The sequence below is a fragment of the Gorilla gorilla genome, chromosome 19, assembly GCF_029281585.2.
Source record: "Gorilla gorilla gorilla isolate KB3781 chromosome 19, NHGRI_mGorGor1-v2.1_pri, whole genome shotgun sequence".
NCBI classification, from domain to species: Eukaryota; Metazoa; Chordata; class Mammalia; order Primates; family Hominidae; genus Gorilla; species Gorilla gorilla.
In genome coordinates this window covers 20,425,377-20,440,278 of record NC_073243.2, presented here as the reverse complement: position 1 = coordinate 20,440,278, position 14,902 = coordinate 20,425,377, and the positions used below count along the sequence as shown (strand labels likewise).

Sequence of the window (14,902 nt, the reverse complement as noted above, 5' to 3'; positions counted from 1 at the left end):
TCGGCCAAGATCGCACCATGCCACCAGACTCCAGCCACAGAGCAAGACCCTGTCTCAAAAGTAAATAAATAAAGGCCAGGTGCAGTGGTTCACACCTGTAATCCCAGCACTTTGGGAGGCCAAGGTGGGTGGATCACATGAGGTCAGGAGTTCCAGACCAGCCTGATCAACATGGTGAAACCCTGTCTCTACTAAAAATACAAAGTTAGCCAGGCACAGTGGCACACGCCTGTAATCCCAGCTACTCGGGACGCCGAGACAGAACTGCTTGAACCCAGGAGGTGGAGGTAGCAGTGAGCCAAGATCGCGCCACTGCACTACAGCCTGGTAATGAAGCGAAACTCCATCTCAAAAAAAAAAGTAAATAAATTAAAAATTTAATAAGAAAGGGGTAAAGGACATCATGAGGCAATGCACACAAAAAAATGGTCAATATATATATATATTTTTAAAAATCAAAAACAAAAAAAGGAAAAAAATGAACAAAAGCCAATCATACTAAAACTGCAACTAAAATCAGTCAGATACCATTTTTAGGCCTTGCCTATTGGCAAGAACACTTTAAGTCTATACTTCACGTTGACAAGGATGAAGTGAGACTAACAGACATCGTCAGCACTAAGAAGATATGTAAACTAGAACTGGCTTTCTAGAAAGCAATTTGGCAATATATATCAAAATGTCATACTTCAGATCCAGAACACTCTAGGAAATAAAGATGAGATCAAAGATTAATGTACGAGAATGTTGTTTCCTATGTAATTATTAATAGCGAGAATTTATAAATGATCAAAATGGCAGTAATAGGAAAATGATACATTTATATGATGAATCAGACTTATCACCACTTTTGAGACAGAGTATCGCTCTTTCCCCCAGGCTGGAGTGCAGTGGCTCAATCTCAGATCACTGCAAACTCCACCTCCCAGGTTCAGATGACTCTCTCCTGTCTCAGCCTCTGGAGTAGCTGGGATTACAGGCGCACACCATCAGGCCTAATTTTTGTATTTTTAGTAGAAACGGAATTTCGCCATGTTGGCCAGGCTGGCCTCAAACTCCTGACCCAAGTGATCCACCCACCTCAGACTCCCAAAGAGCTGAGATTACAGGCGTGAGCCACCGCAACTGGCCAAAACCACTAATAAAACAAAACAAAACAAAAAAACTTACAACACAGGGAAGCTGTTCACGTCATAACCAAATGAAAATGGCAGAATGCAAAACCACATGTGCAATATGATCAATTGTTTTAAAATATTTTTATTTGTAGATATAAAAATTAATTAAAAATGTAGAATAAAAAAATAAAGGACAGAATTATGTGTAAGTCTAGTTTTCTTTTTTTTTTACACGGAGTCTCGCACTGTCGCCCGGGCTGGAGTGCAATGGCGCGATCTCGGCTCACTACAACCTCTTAGCCTCCCAGGCTCAAGCAATTCTCCTGCCTCAGCCTCCCAAGTAGCTGGGGTTACAGGCGCCCACCACCACGCCCAGTTAATTTTTTGTATTTTTAGTAGAGACGGGGTTTCACTCTGTTAGCCAGGCTGGTCTCAAAGTCCTGACCGCGTGGTCCACCCACTTCAGCCTCCCAAAGTGCTAGGATTACAGGCGTGAGCCACCACGCTCAGCAAGTCTAGTTTTCTTTTACACTTTGTACTTTATGATCAGAAAATTGGAGCCTTAATTTTGCCTTTTTAAAAATGATCAAAGTTTACTAAGCTAAAACTGGCCTGAGGGATAGCTAGAATGAAAATAGTCACGGCAACCTGGATTCTAGGCAACTTACTAATTTGTATAGCCTCAATTGTGAAAGTGTTAATACTACCTTTAAAGAATCAGAAGGATTAAAAAATATAATTAATGCATCCAAGTCTGGTGGCACACACCTGTAATCCCAGCACTTTGTAGGCCGAGGTGGGCAGATCATTTGAGGCCAGGAGTTCAGCACCAGCCTGGGCAACATGTTGAAACCCACTCTCTACTAAAACTAGAAAAAAATTAGTCAGGCTGGGTCATGAGCACGGAGTAATTCCAGCTACTCCAAAGGCTGAGATGAAAGGATCACTTGAACCCGGGAGGCCAAGGTTGCAGTCAGCTAAGATAGCGGCACTGCATTTTAGCATGGGCAACAGAGAAAGACTCTATCTCAAAAAATAATAATAAATATTATTATTTAAATTAATATGCACTTAAATTAATGCATTAATTTATCTTAATTGTAAAGATGTTAATGATATATGCTCTCTTGAGCTTATAAACGCAACAGATATTTTTTAAGTCCTTTTTTTAAACAAGAGAGGGAAGCACAGTGGGTGCACTTAACGTACTCATTCCAAATTTTTTCTGAATGAATAAATACTTAAGAATAATCAAGGAGGCCGGGCGCGGTGGCTCACGCCTGTAATCCCAGCATTTTGGGAGGCCAAGGCGAGTGGATCATGAGGTCAGGAGAGCGAGACCATCCTGGCTAACACAGTGAAACCCCGTCTCTACTAAAAATACAAAAAAATTAGCCAGGCTTGCTGGCGGGCACCTGTAGTCCCAGCTACTCGGGAGGCTGAGGCAGAAGAATGGCGTGAACCCAGGAGGCGGAGCTTGCAGTGAGCTGAGATCGCACCACTGCACTCCAGCCTGGGCGACAGAGCGAGACTCCGTCTCAAAAAATAAATAAATAAATAAATAAACAAATACTTCTATAAAGACAATATTCAAATTAATGACTACATAAGAAGAGAACACCAAACTTCAGTGGATAAAAACCTAGCATATGATAAATGGAGATATTTTAGAAATTAGAGCCCTTAAGATTCAAAAGCAATTCTCTCCACAGAAAGCCAGGTAAGACATGAAAATTAAAGGCCATTACCTAATTCCAGGCTACTGTGCATTGGGATATCAGAGTGACAAAGACAGTGGATAAGTGCAGGGCTTTTGTTTTTCAGATTAAGTATCTCTGCTAGTTCAAAGGTTGGGAGATTTACCAAGTTACAATTTACAAACAAAAACATGAACTATTGAATAAACGTTAAGACAACTAGCTATCTATTCAGAAAAAAAAATAAAGGTGCTCTGCCTCAGCCCTGGAAGCGAGACTGTTCCTTATGTCTACTAGTCTTGTATTCTTCAGGGCTTTCTTTTGTCTTAGTGGGTGATCTCCAGTTTAGTTAATAATTCTTTATATTAAACTTCTCTAATTTAAAAATAAATAAATTGCAAATGGATTAGACTACAAAATATAAAAAACAACCACAAGTGTTGAAAATGATAAGGTTTTTTCTCTTTAAATAAACATGAGAGTTGGGGAGGTCTTCCTCAGCAAAATAAGAAATCCAGAAACCATGAATTTTTTTCTTTAAAGAAAGGTCAGATCTACATAAAAATTAAAGCTTTCTGCATAACAAATTTTTAAAACGAGGTAAATGACAAACTGTGAGACCAAAATTTGCAATACATACCAAAGGGCTAACATAATTTACAAAGAGCTCCTCCAAATTACTGAGAAAAGGACAACCCAATGGAAAAATGGGAAACAGATATAAACAGACAAGCCACAAAAGAAAGAAAGATGTGAAACAGCAACTCAAAGTAGAAGAGAAAAGGAAGAAGAGGAAGAAGAAGAAGAAAGGGAGGGAGGAAGGGAGGGCAAGCAAAAAAAGAAAAAAATGAAAGAAAGAAAAAAATGGATGGAAGGAAGGAAGCCAGCCAGCCAGCCAATAAACAAAGAGGCCATAATTAATATAATTCCTATCCTGGAAGTGCAAATTAAAAAGCCACACTTCAACCAGGCACAGTGGCTCACTCCTATAATCCCAGCACTTTGGGAGGCCAAGGCGGGTGGATAAATTGAGAACAGGAGATCAAGACCAGCCTAGCCAACATGGTGAAACCCTGTCTCTACTAAATATACAAAAAATGAGCCAGGTGTAATGGTGCACGCCTGTAATCCCAGCTACTTGAGGGGCTAAGGCACGAGAATCGCCTGAACCTGGGAGGCAGAGGTTACAGTGAGCAGAGATCACACCACCGCACTCCAGCCTGGGCAACACAGCAAGACTTGGTCTCAAAAAAATAAAGAAAAGAAATAAAATAGGCCAGGCGCAGTGGCTCATGCCTGTAATCCCAGCACTCTGGGAGGCCAAGGTGGATGGCATCACCTGAGGTCAGGAGTTAGAGGCCAGCCTGACGAACATGGCGAAACCTCATCTCTACTAAAAATATAAAATCAGCCGAGCATGGCAGCACATGCCTGTAATCCCAGCTACTTGGGAGGTGGAGGCAGGAGAATCACTTGAACCTGGGAGGTAGAGGTTCCAGTGAGCCGAGATAGTGCCACTGCACTCTAGCCTGGGCGACAGAGCGAGATTCCATCTCAAAAAAAATAATAAATAAAATAAAATAAAAAGCCACACATCATCTACCTGCTTAAAACCCTTCAGTGGGTTCCCGTACACCTCTAAGGAAAAAGACCCCTCAGGCCAGCCCATACCTACTCCTCTACCCAGGCACAGTGACCTTTCTTCAGTTATGTTACTCGTTCTGCATCCTCCAAAAACCGGAGTCCTGCTCATCCATCAGATCTCGGCTCCAGGACTACTTCATCAAAAGCCTTTACTGACCTCTGTATATGGGTCAAATAAGTCAGTTATAGGCATTCATAGCATTGTGTTCATCTAGTTGCTCAGGCCAAACACCTTTGAGTAATCCTTGACTACTCAGTTTCTTTTGCATCCCATATTCAATCCGTCAGCAAATCCTGTTGGCCATACTTTCCAAATATAATCTCCATCCTGGTCCAAGCTTCAACATATTTTTTCTGGATTCATACCTCCCTATTACTCCACTGCCAATCCAGCAGCCAGAGTGATTTTTTTTTGAGACAGGGTCTTACTCTGTCACCTAGGTGGGAGTGAAGTAGCAAGATCACAGCTCACTGCAGCCTCGACCTCCCAGGCTTAGGTGATCCTCCCACCTCAGCCTCCTGAGTAGCTGGGACTAGAGGCACAGGCCATCACACCCGGCTAATTTTTTGTAGAGATGTGGTTTTGCCATATTGCCCAGGCTGGTCCCAAACTCCTGGGCTCAAGCAATCCACCCACCTAGGCCTCCCAAAGTGTTGAGATTACAGGTATGAGACAACACCACGCCCACTCAGTGTTTTGGGTTTTTTTTTTTTTTGAGACAGAGTCTCACTCTGTTGCCCAGGCTGGAGCACGGTGGCATGATCTTCGCCCACTGCAACCTCCACCTCCCGGGTTCAAGCAATTCTCCTGCCTCAGCCTCCCAAGTAGCTGGGATTACAGGCGCGTGCCACCATGTCTGACTAATTTTTGTATTTTTAGTAGAGATTGGGTTTCACCACGTTGGCCAGGCTGGTCTGGAACTCCTGACCTCAGGTGATCCACCTGCCTCAGACTCCCAAAGTGCTGGGATTACAGGCATGAGCCTGTATACTGTTTGTCAGGCACAATTCTAGGCATGAGCCACCTCGCCTGTAATCCCAGCACTTTGGCCCAGAGTGATTTTTTTAAAACGTAAGTGAGATCACATCATTCCTCTGCTCAAAGCTTTTCAATGGTTCCCCATAGTGAAAACCAATCTTTGCAATACTTCTAGGGCCCAAGAAGATCTGCCTCCACCTCGTTACCTCTCTGACCTCATATCCTACTACACTCTTGCCCCAGGCCCCGTAACATCATTCCAGCCACACTGACCTCCATGCCATTCCTCAAACATGCCAGACATGCTTCCGCCCTCAAGGCATATGCAAAAACTGATCCCTGCCTAGAACACCCTTCCACCAGATATCCTCAAGGCTAACTCCTCTATCTACTTCAAGTCTTTGCACAAATGTCATCTTCTCAATAAAGCTGCCTGACCAGCCTATTTAAAACCAGCCCCACCCCCTTCCGTTTATCCTGCTCTGTTTTCTTTTTTCCATTGCACTTATCATCTAACAACCCATATCATTTGCTTACGTTTGTTGTTTAATATCCGTTTCTCCCACACTAGGGCAGGGTTATTTATTATCTATATTGCCCACTGATGTATTCCAAATGCCTAGAATTGTGCCTGACAAACAGTATGCATTCATATTAGATGAATAAATAGTTTTGTGTGTGTCTATAGGATTATCTAATTAATGGCTGAATGATTCACTACCTAGGAAAGGGACTGGGTCTGGTTTTGTTCATCACTGTATTTCCTAGATCCTAGCATAGGATTTGGCATAGAATAGGCACACAAATACTTGCTAATTGAACAATACAACTCTTTTTTTTTTTTTTTTTTTTGAGACAGAGTCTTACTCTGTCCCCCAGGCTGGAGTGCAGTGGCACGATCTCGGCTCACTGCAACCTCCACCTCCCGGGTTCAAGCGGTTCTTCTGCCTCAGCCTCCTGAGTAGCTGGGACTACAGGTGCGCACCACCACACCCGGCTAACTTTTGTATTTTTAGTAGAGATGGGGTTTCACCATATTGGCCAGGCTGGTCTTGAACTCCTGACCTTGTGATCCATCTGCCTTGGCCTCCCAAAGTGCTGGGATTACAGGCATGAGCCACCATGCCCGGCCAAACAATATCACTTTTTTTAATCAAAAAACACAAATTTAAAATAAATGACATCATCCAGAGCTTGTAGGATTACAGGGGAAATCCATCTGCCATATATCGTTGGCAAGTATGTAAATTGATGCCTTTGAGAGTAAGCTAGCAACAGGTATTAAAATTTAAACCACTCAGAACTCATGCCCTTTATTTAATTCACTAGTCTTACAGAAGTAAAAGAGCATCTTAAAAAATATGCACAAGGACATCCATTACAACACTGCTTATAAAATAATTAAAATTTGAAAACAATCTACTTGCCCCACAATAGGGAAATAGGCCACAAATCATGCCTGGTACATGCATATGATAAGATCGTCTTTAACAAGAATGAAGAAGGCCTACAACACTGACCTGGAAGTAGTCCATGATCTAGTACATAAGCCAGATGGCATGGATTTGAATCCTGCTCCCCCACTTAATAGCTGTATAACACAGGCACGTTTCTTTAACTTCTCTGTGCTTCAGTTTCCTCATCAAGAAAATAGAAGCAGTAATATTTCAATAGTACCCACTCATTGCTATGAAGATTTCCTAAGATAATGCCTATAGTGTTTGCAGAACATTACATGGCCATATAACCATGAGTATATAATATGAAAGCTAACATTTATTAAGTGAGATAGGGAAGTTGCAGACTTATGTATGTAAAGCATGTCCTTCAGGGGTAAAAGGTAGCATGTCTGTGTAACTAACAGGAAACAATCAGGAATCCAGCCTGGCCAACATGGCAAGAATAAAAAATAATGAAGTAGGCTGGGTGCAGTTGCTCATGCCTGTAATCCCAACACTGAGAGGCCAAGATGGGAGAATCACTTGAGCCCAGGGGTTCAAGACCAGACTGGGCAACACAGTGAGACCATCTCTACAAAAGAAAAAAAAAAAGAAAGAAAAAAAGTGAAGTAAAACCAGAGCAAATGCTTCAAAGATATAGTTGAACTTAGATTAAAATAAATACTAAAATTAGAAAATTTTCATTTTTGAATTCTCAAGGGAAAACAGATCAATTGAAATTTCTTTAACTATTAAAATTACCTGTATTCCAAATAAGTAGACTAAGATGCAGTATCAAAAACCCAAAACTTGTTTTAACTTACAAAATAATTACAATGAATAAAATGATTACATTTCATCCCTTCAATTTACACACAAATCGATTTTCCTAATCTACCATATGGCCATGAAAAACAGACAATATATTTTTTTTAAAAAAAGTCATCAAAGACAATCGCTTCTGAAACAGGATAAAACAAGATAAAGTCAAAGACTAAGCAGTTAGTTATCTTTCACCACCAGTTTGACACAAAAGAATTCTGGCGATTTTTTTTTTTTTTTAATCAGCAGGACTAGGAAATTCAAACGTGCCTAAAGCTAAAATGGTCTGCATGAGTTCAGCTAAAGACACAAATTAAATCCCCAAAAGCCGGACTCACGGGCTCACACCTACAATCCTAGCACTTCGGGAAGTGGAGGCAGGTGGATCCCTTGAGTTCAGGAGTTTGAGACCAGCCTAGGCAACATGGCAAAATGCCGAATCTACAAAAATACAAAAATTAGCTGGGAATAGTGGTATGCACCTGTAGTCACAGCTACTTGGGAGGCTGAGGTGGCAGGATTGCTTTTACCCCAGGAGGTCGAGGCTGCAGTGAGCCAAGATCGTGCCACTGCTCTCCAGCCTGGGCAACAGAGTGAGATACTGTCTCAAAGAAAAAAAAAAAAATTAAAATCCCCAAGATGAACTTCTAAGGCACTGACACAAGGGACTCAAACGTACCAAATTATCTCTCTCCTACTGTAAAAAGTAGCCATGGCTACCTACATTAATTTAAAGTAAAAATTGCAATCTATGCAAACTAAATCTCATCCTAGAGTCACAAGATTTGAGAAATAGGAAAGAAACCTGAACTAAAATACCAAGAATACAAGATTTCCTAAAGCTAGTTTTCCCTAGCCTCTTTCAAGTGCTTAGTCACTTCTGCCTATTTACAAGGAAGACCATTTCATATCTTGAAAGAGGCAGGGGATTTTGATTCCAGACAGTCATGTCACCTGAGCTGCCCTAGACGTTTCTTTCCATGCAACTCAAGAGAAGGCAGCAGCCAGCTATGCATACCTACCACTCCTGTTCAGAACCACAAGCTCTCTGTAACTTGCCTCTGTGTGCAGTAACAAAGTGGGATTGTGGAAGAACAAAGTTTTCTTGCCTGACACCAAATGCAAAAGGTGATCACTAAAATGCAGCCTGAAGACATCCCAGTTTCCTCTCTCTGACAGCCCACCAAAAATGCTTCCCTTCCCTTCTCCTGGAACAGAAACAGCGAAGCAGGTTCTTATAAAAGTCTAAATGCTTACTGGACATCTCCCCTTAGGCAACTAACAACACCCAAAACTACAGGCTAACAGGCTCTGAAGCACATTTCCCACAGAGCAGCCAGAACCTTAAAATCTGATAACATGGTTTCAAGTTCCCCAAAGGCAAGAATAAAAAGTAAGGGTTTCACGAAAGGTTATTTTGAGACAACCCCAAGGAAAGCCAAGTTTTAAAGTACCTACTCCGTACCAAGCCCCTTTTCCCAACATTCTACTCTACTCACACTTAAAGATGCTAAGCACACACGCTGATTATAGAAATACACCAGAAAGAACTTTCACAACTAGATACAGTGGGACCTTGGAAAAGACCAAGCACACTATTTCCAAACATCAATTCTAGGTGGTAAAACCTGGAACCATGTAGTCAATCTGTGAAGCACAGCTTAGTCCAATTTCCCAGAAGGTCACGAAGGGCTCTGACAACCAACTTTGATTATTTAGGATGGGGCCCTTTTTTCCTTCCAAGAATATAAATGACACATTTCTTCGACTTCACTTTTTTTTTTAGTTCCACAAGCAAATATCTTCAAGTAGTGCAAGTAGGCCTCAGCATTCTCAAACACTATTATTGTATATTGTATATACACATCCGTGTTGCTATTTTTATAGATAAAATATAAAGGCATGAATTAACCTCTTGGTTAATTCGTGGGTGAGAATACTGAGGCTCAACGAGGCTAAGAAATGAGCCCAGAGCTTGCTGGTTAAGAATACAGGTCCTCTAGACTCCCAGGCCCCAACACTTAATCATTAAGCCACACTGCCATTCAGGGAATGCTACTAAATCCAGTTACTGTACACAACTACTTTCAGGTCACATAACTGGGTGCAAAGAGTTCTATAGCAAGGATTGGGGCGGCAGGGAGGGTACACTACCTAAGCTAAGATTTTTTTTCTTTAACGAATATAGCACATGTTCCCGATTTCCATCCTCCCCCACGGGCAGAACCCACGTGCCGGTCCCCCGCTACCCAGAACCGCTCCCTCCCCACACTACCCCACGCTACCCAGCAGCCTCCCCACGCCCTTCCCTCTGCCCTCCCGCAAGCGCTGCACCCGCGCCTCCCGCCCCCTCCCCAGCGACGGCAGCCGGGGCGCCCGCGCCGCCCTCGCGCGCCGCAGCCCGCGCGCCCCCGCCTCCGCCCGGCGGGGTCACCCCCGGGGCCTGCACGCGCCCTTGCCGCCGCCTGCCCGCCCCGAAATCCTCCCGCGACGCCGACGCCGGGCAGGCCGCGCCCGCCGCGCCTGCCATGGTGGGCGCCTCACCGTCAGGCTGGGAAGCCGGGCCCGGCTGCGCCATGACCAGGCGGCCGGCCTCGGGGAGCGGGGATGGGCGGGGAAGCGGCGTCCCGGGCTCCCGCGGGCTCAGCTGGCGGAGGAGGCGTCGACCGAGCCGCCGCCGCCGCCGCCCAGGGAGGAACCGCTAAGGCTGGAGCCGCCGGCGCCGCCACAGCCGCGGGCAGAGACGGACCCGACCGCCGACCTCCGCCTCCTCATCCTGACAGCGGGAAATAAGCAGTGCGCAGGCGCAGGGGGATGGGGCGGCACGTGACGTTGGCCCGAGGGGAGGGGCGGGGCCTCGGGAGCGCAGAGGGAGCGCCGCGGGAGGGGAGGGTTTCGGCCGAGCTGGGCGCCTGACCCAGCGGCAGGGGGAGGCTGAGTGCCGAGCGGAGCTGGAGAAGAGGGGCTGCAGTAGAGGCCTGGCCTCTCGAAGGTGCCGGTCCCGGTTGTCCACCCCAGCACAGTGAGGGGAAAAAAAAAAGAATAAGAGAGGAGGACGGATGGCGGGGTGCAGATCCAGCCTCTACCTCTTCTAGCTTTGCGACCTTGGGAGAGTCACTTCACCTCTTGGAATTTTTATCAATATAATGGCTAAGAAAAGTTTAAACGAGGTAATAAAATATGAAGAACTGTTTCCGACAGTACTGGGCCTGGACCCCAGGTCTTCTGATGCAGAGGCCAGTATACTATCCATTCAGCAAATACGTTTGGCTTTTCAGTCGTGATAGATGCTGGAGATACAGCCAGGTACAGACCCTGCACTCATGGCAGGAGAGGAGAAATCATATACACAAAGTGTGGCCCTTATACTTGGGCCCCTGGGCCCTATACTTTAGGAACTCCCCTCTAATCACCACTCCCCGTCTGGTTTCGACACCTGGAGCGCCCCATGCCAAGGAGGTAGTTTAAAAAGCTCTTTTTTTGGGGGGAGATAGAGTCTCACTCTGACACCCAGGCTGGAGTGCCATGGTGCGATCTCGGCTCACTGCAACCTCTGCCTCCCGGGTTCAAGCAATTCTCCTGCCTCAGCCTCCCGACTAGCTGGGACTACAGGCGCACGCCACCACACCCGGCTAATTTTTGTATTTTTAGTAGAGATGGGGTTTCACTATGTTGGTCAGGCTGGTCTCAAACTCTTGACCTCGTGATCCGCCTGCCTCAGCCTCCCAAAGTGCTGGGATTACAGGCGTGAGCCACCGCGCCCGGCCTAAAAAGCTATTTTGAAATCAGAGAGGAGCATCAGGAATTATGTACATTTTAAGACCCAGCAATCCCACCCCAGGATGAGGGAGTCCACAGGGTTTGGCACTTCAGGACCAAGTTCTGAATACTTGTGGCCCCAGAATTCCCTTTCCAGATGGCTGAAGCTGTGGTCTCTTTCCCAGATCCATTCTCTCTATGGCAGAGTCTAGACATCCCTAAAAGAAGCTAAAGTGAAAGCATAAAGAATGAGTTCATGTCCTTTGCAGGGACATGCATGAAGCTGGAAACCATCATTCTCAGCAATCTAACACAGGAAAAGGAAACCAAACACCGCATGTTCTCACTCATAAGTGGGAATTGAATAATGAGAACACATGGACACAGGGAGGGGAACATCACACACCGGGGCCTGTGGGGGGTGGGGGGAAGGGGAGGGAGAGCATTAGGACAAATACCTAATGCATGCGGGGCTTAAAACCTAGATGACGGGTTGATAGATGCAGCAAGCCACCATGGCACATGTATACCTATGTAACAAACCTGCACATTCAGCACATGTATCCAAGAATTTAAAGCATAATAAAAAATAATAATAATAGGCCGGGCACAGTGGCTCACGCCTGTAATCCCAGCACTTTGGGAGACTGGGGCAGGTGGATCACGAGGTCAGGAGTTCAAGATCAGCCTCGCCAAGATGGTGAAACCCCATCTCTACTAAAAATACAAAACATTAGTCCGTTGTGGTGGCAGGCACCTGTACTCCCAGCTACTTGGGAGGCTGAGGCAGAGAATTGCTTGAACCCAGAAGGCGGAGGTTGCAGTGAGCCAAGATCGCACCACTGCCAGCCTGGGCGACAGATCGAGACTCCATCTCAAATAATAATAATAATCAGAAAATCCACTAATTAGAATCAGTTTCTACTTTCTTTAAATCATTTGTTTTAAATAAGATATACTTTTATTAAAATGATTATTTCTCATTTAAAAAAGGGGGGCTAAAGGGCAGCTTTGTTTTATTTTAAGGGGGTGACACGACACTTGGGTGTTTGAGCTCCTATGTCCACAGATCCCTCATGGTGCAGGACAGAGGTGAGAAAAGAAGGCAAGTGAACCAAGAGACAATAGTTGGGCCAGGGCCTGTGCTGCTTTTGCCACCTCATTCATGGGCATAACTCCCAGGAGTCCAGGAATTCTAAATTTAAACCTGGTCTTCCAGGTCTTAAACAGGTAGATTTGTCCAAGTAGAAGAATAGACTGTATTAAGGTTAGCGGTTAATTGGAGTAGTTTGTAATTTTATTTTATTTTATTATTTATTTAATTTTTGGAGACAGAGTCTCTCACTCTATTGCCCAGGCTGGAGTGCAGTGGCACCATCTCAGCTCACTGCAACCTTCACCTCCAGGATTCCAGTGATTCTCCTGCCTCAGCCTCCTGAGTAGCTAGGATTATAGGCGTGTGTCACCACGCCCAGTTAACTCTTGTAATTTTAGTAGAGACAGGGTTTCACCATGTTAGCCCGGCAGGTCTTGAACTCCTGACCTCAAGTGATCTACCCACCTCGGCCTCCCAAAGTGCTGGGATTACATGTGTGAGCCACCACGTCCAAACTGGTTTGTAATTTTAAATAATTTAGGTATCTATTTGTACTTTTGCCCCAGGTCCTGCCATCATTAGGGGAGAGCCAAAATACAGACTCGAGTTTTTTGAGCAGTTAATGTCTCCCAAATGGCTGGTGTGCATTTGAGAGAGCAAGCAGGGTCTCCCCAACACCCTGCCCAACTCCCCATAAATGATTTTCCTGGATGAAGACCTTTGGCCAGGATAGGGCAGCCCAGTGCATCCTCTGTATTGTTGTGATGACTAACACGAGGCATAAGCCATAAAGATAGCAGATGCGGCCGGGTGCGGTGGCTCACGCCTGTAATCCCAGCACGTTGGGAGGCCGAGGCGGGCAGATCATTTGAGGTCAGAAGTTCAAGACCAGCCTGACCAACATGGTGAAACCCTGTCTCTACTAAAATACAAAAATTAGCCAGGCGTGGTGTTGGGCACTTACAATCGGGAGGCTGAGGCAGGAGAATTGCTTGAACCCAGGAGGTCCAGAGGTTGCAGTGAGCCAAAATTGCGCCACTGCACTCCAGCCTGGGTGACAGAGCAAGACTCCCTCTCAAAAAAAAGAAATAAATAAAAATAAAATAGAAGGGGCTCCTTCCAGTGAGAGAGTGGCAAATTTATTGCCATTGATAATGAGGCTTGAAGCCAGGCCCTCAAGTCAAGGTCCCTCAGAAATCGTCAGGCATATGATTTGGACACCTAGGGCTCTCCATGTGAAGGAAGTAGTTAAAAAGCCATTTTGAAATCAGATAGGAGCATCAAGAATATTGAACATTTTCGTATTTTTAGGTAAATCCTAAGACCCAGCAATTCCACCCCCAGGAATATATTTTAGGAAAACAAATGTATGCTCAAAGTCTTTATTAAAAGTATAAAAGATGTGATTCTTATGTTCTGAAGGAAATTGGGAATAAGACATAAACACATGAAATAATTAGTTACCAATGACATTGCCCATGTGCCCCAGGAGACACACGAATATTCACAGTGGCATAGTTCATAATACGATAAATAAAGGACTCATATGTTCATCAACAGTGGACTAGATTTTTAAAAAGTTTTAACATACAGGGCATCATGGCGGGTGCCTGTAGTCCCAGCTACTGGAGAGGCTGAGGCAGGAGAATGGCGTGAACCCAGGAGGCGGAGCTTGCAGTAAGCCAAGATCACACCATTGCACTCCAGCCTGGGCGACAGAGCGAGACTCTGCCTCAAAAAAAAAAAAAAAAAAAAAAAAGTTTTAACATACAATGGAATATTCTACAGCAATGAAAATGAACAAACTGGCCAGGTGCGGTGGCTCACGCCTGTAATCCCAGCACTTTGGGAGGCCCAGGCGGGTGGATCACAAGGTCAAGAGATTGAGACCATCCTGGCCAACATGGTTGTCTCTACTAAAAATACAAAAATTAGCTGGGCGAGGTGGCATGCACCTGTAATCCCAGCTACTCGGGAGGCTGAGGCAGGAGAATCGCTTGAACCCAGGAGGCGGGGGTTGCAGTGAGCTGAGATCGAGATCACGCCACTGCACTTGAGCCTGGCGAGAGAGCAAGATTCCATCTCAAAAAAAAGAAAAAAGAAAAGAAAATGAACAAACTAAAGCCACATATTTAACGTAGATGCATCTCACAAACCTAATTTTGAGAAAAATAAGAAAATTATACAATACTTAGAACCTGATTTCACTTGCATAAAGTTCCAAAACAGACAAAACTAAACATCATGCATACATAGTTGGTAAACGATAAAGATAGGAAGAAAACCAGTATCGCAGAAATCATGACAGTAGTTCCTGGACCAGGGAGGGACAGGCATGAAAACCATCG

The 14,902-nt window shown here is 44.8% G+C and overlaps 1 protein-coding gene across 5 annotated transcripts in view; it reads right to left on the bottom strand.

Annotated features, from left to right (window-relative positions):
* RABEP1 (rabaptin, RAB GTPase binding effector protein 1) overlaps positions 1–10,507 on the bottom strand; it is a 103,891-nt gene extending 93,384 nt beyond the window's left edge. For 3 of the 5 annotated variants that reach the window (XM_055367260.2, XM_055367262.2, XM_019013169.4), the window contains exon 1: positions 10,244–10,494. In XM_055367260.2, coding sequence (XP_055223235.2) covers positions 10,244–10,277 — 34 coding nt within the window. In that variant the 5' untranslated portion in view covers positions 10,278–10,494. Of the gene's footprint in view, positions 1–10,243 lie in introns of all 5 variants that reach the window. The other 2 variants (XM_004058382.5, XM_055367258.2) reach the window with 2 other exon arrangements.
* Positions 10,508–14,902: the final 4,395 nt, after the last annotated feature.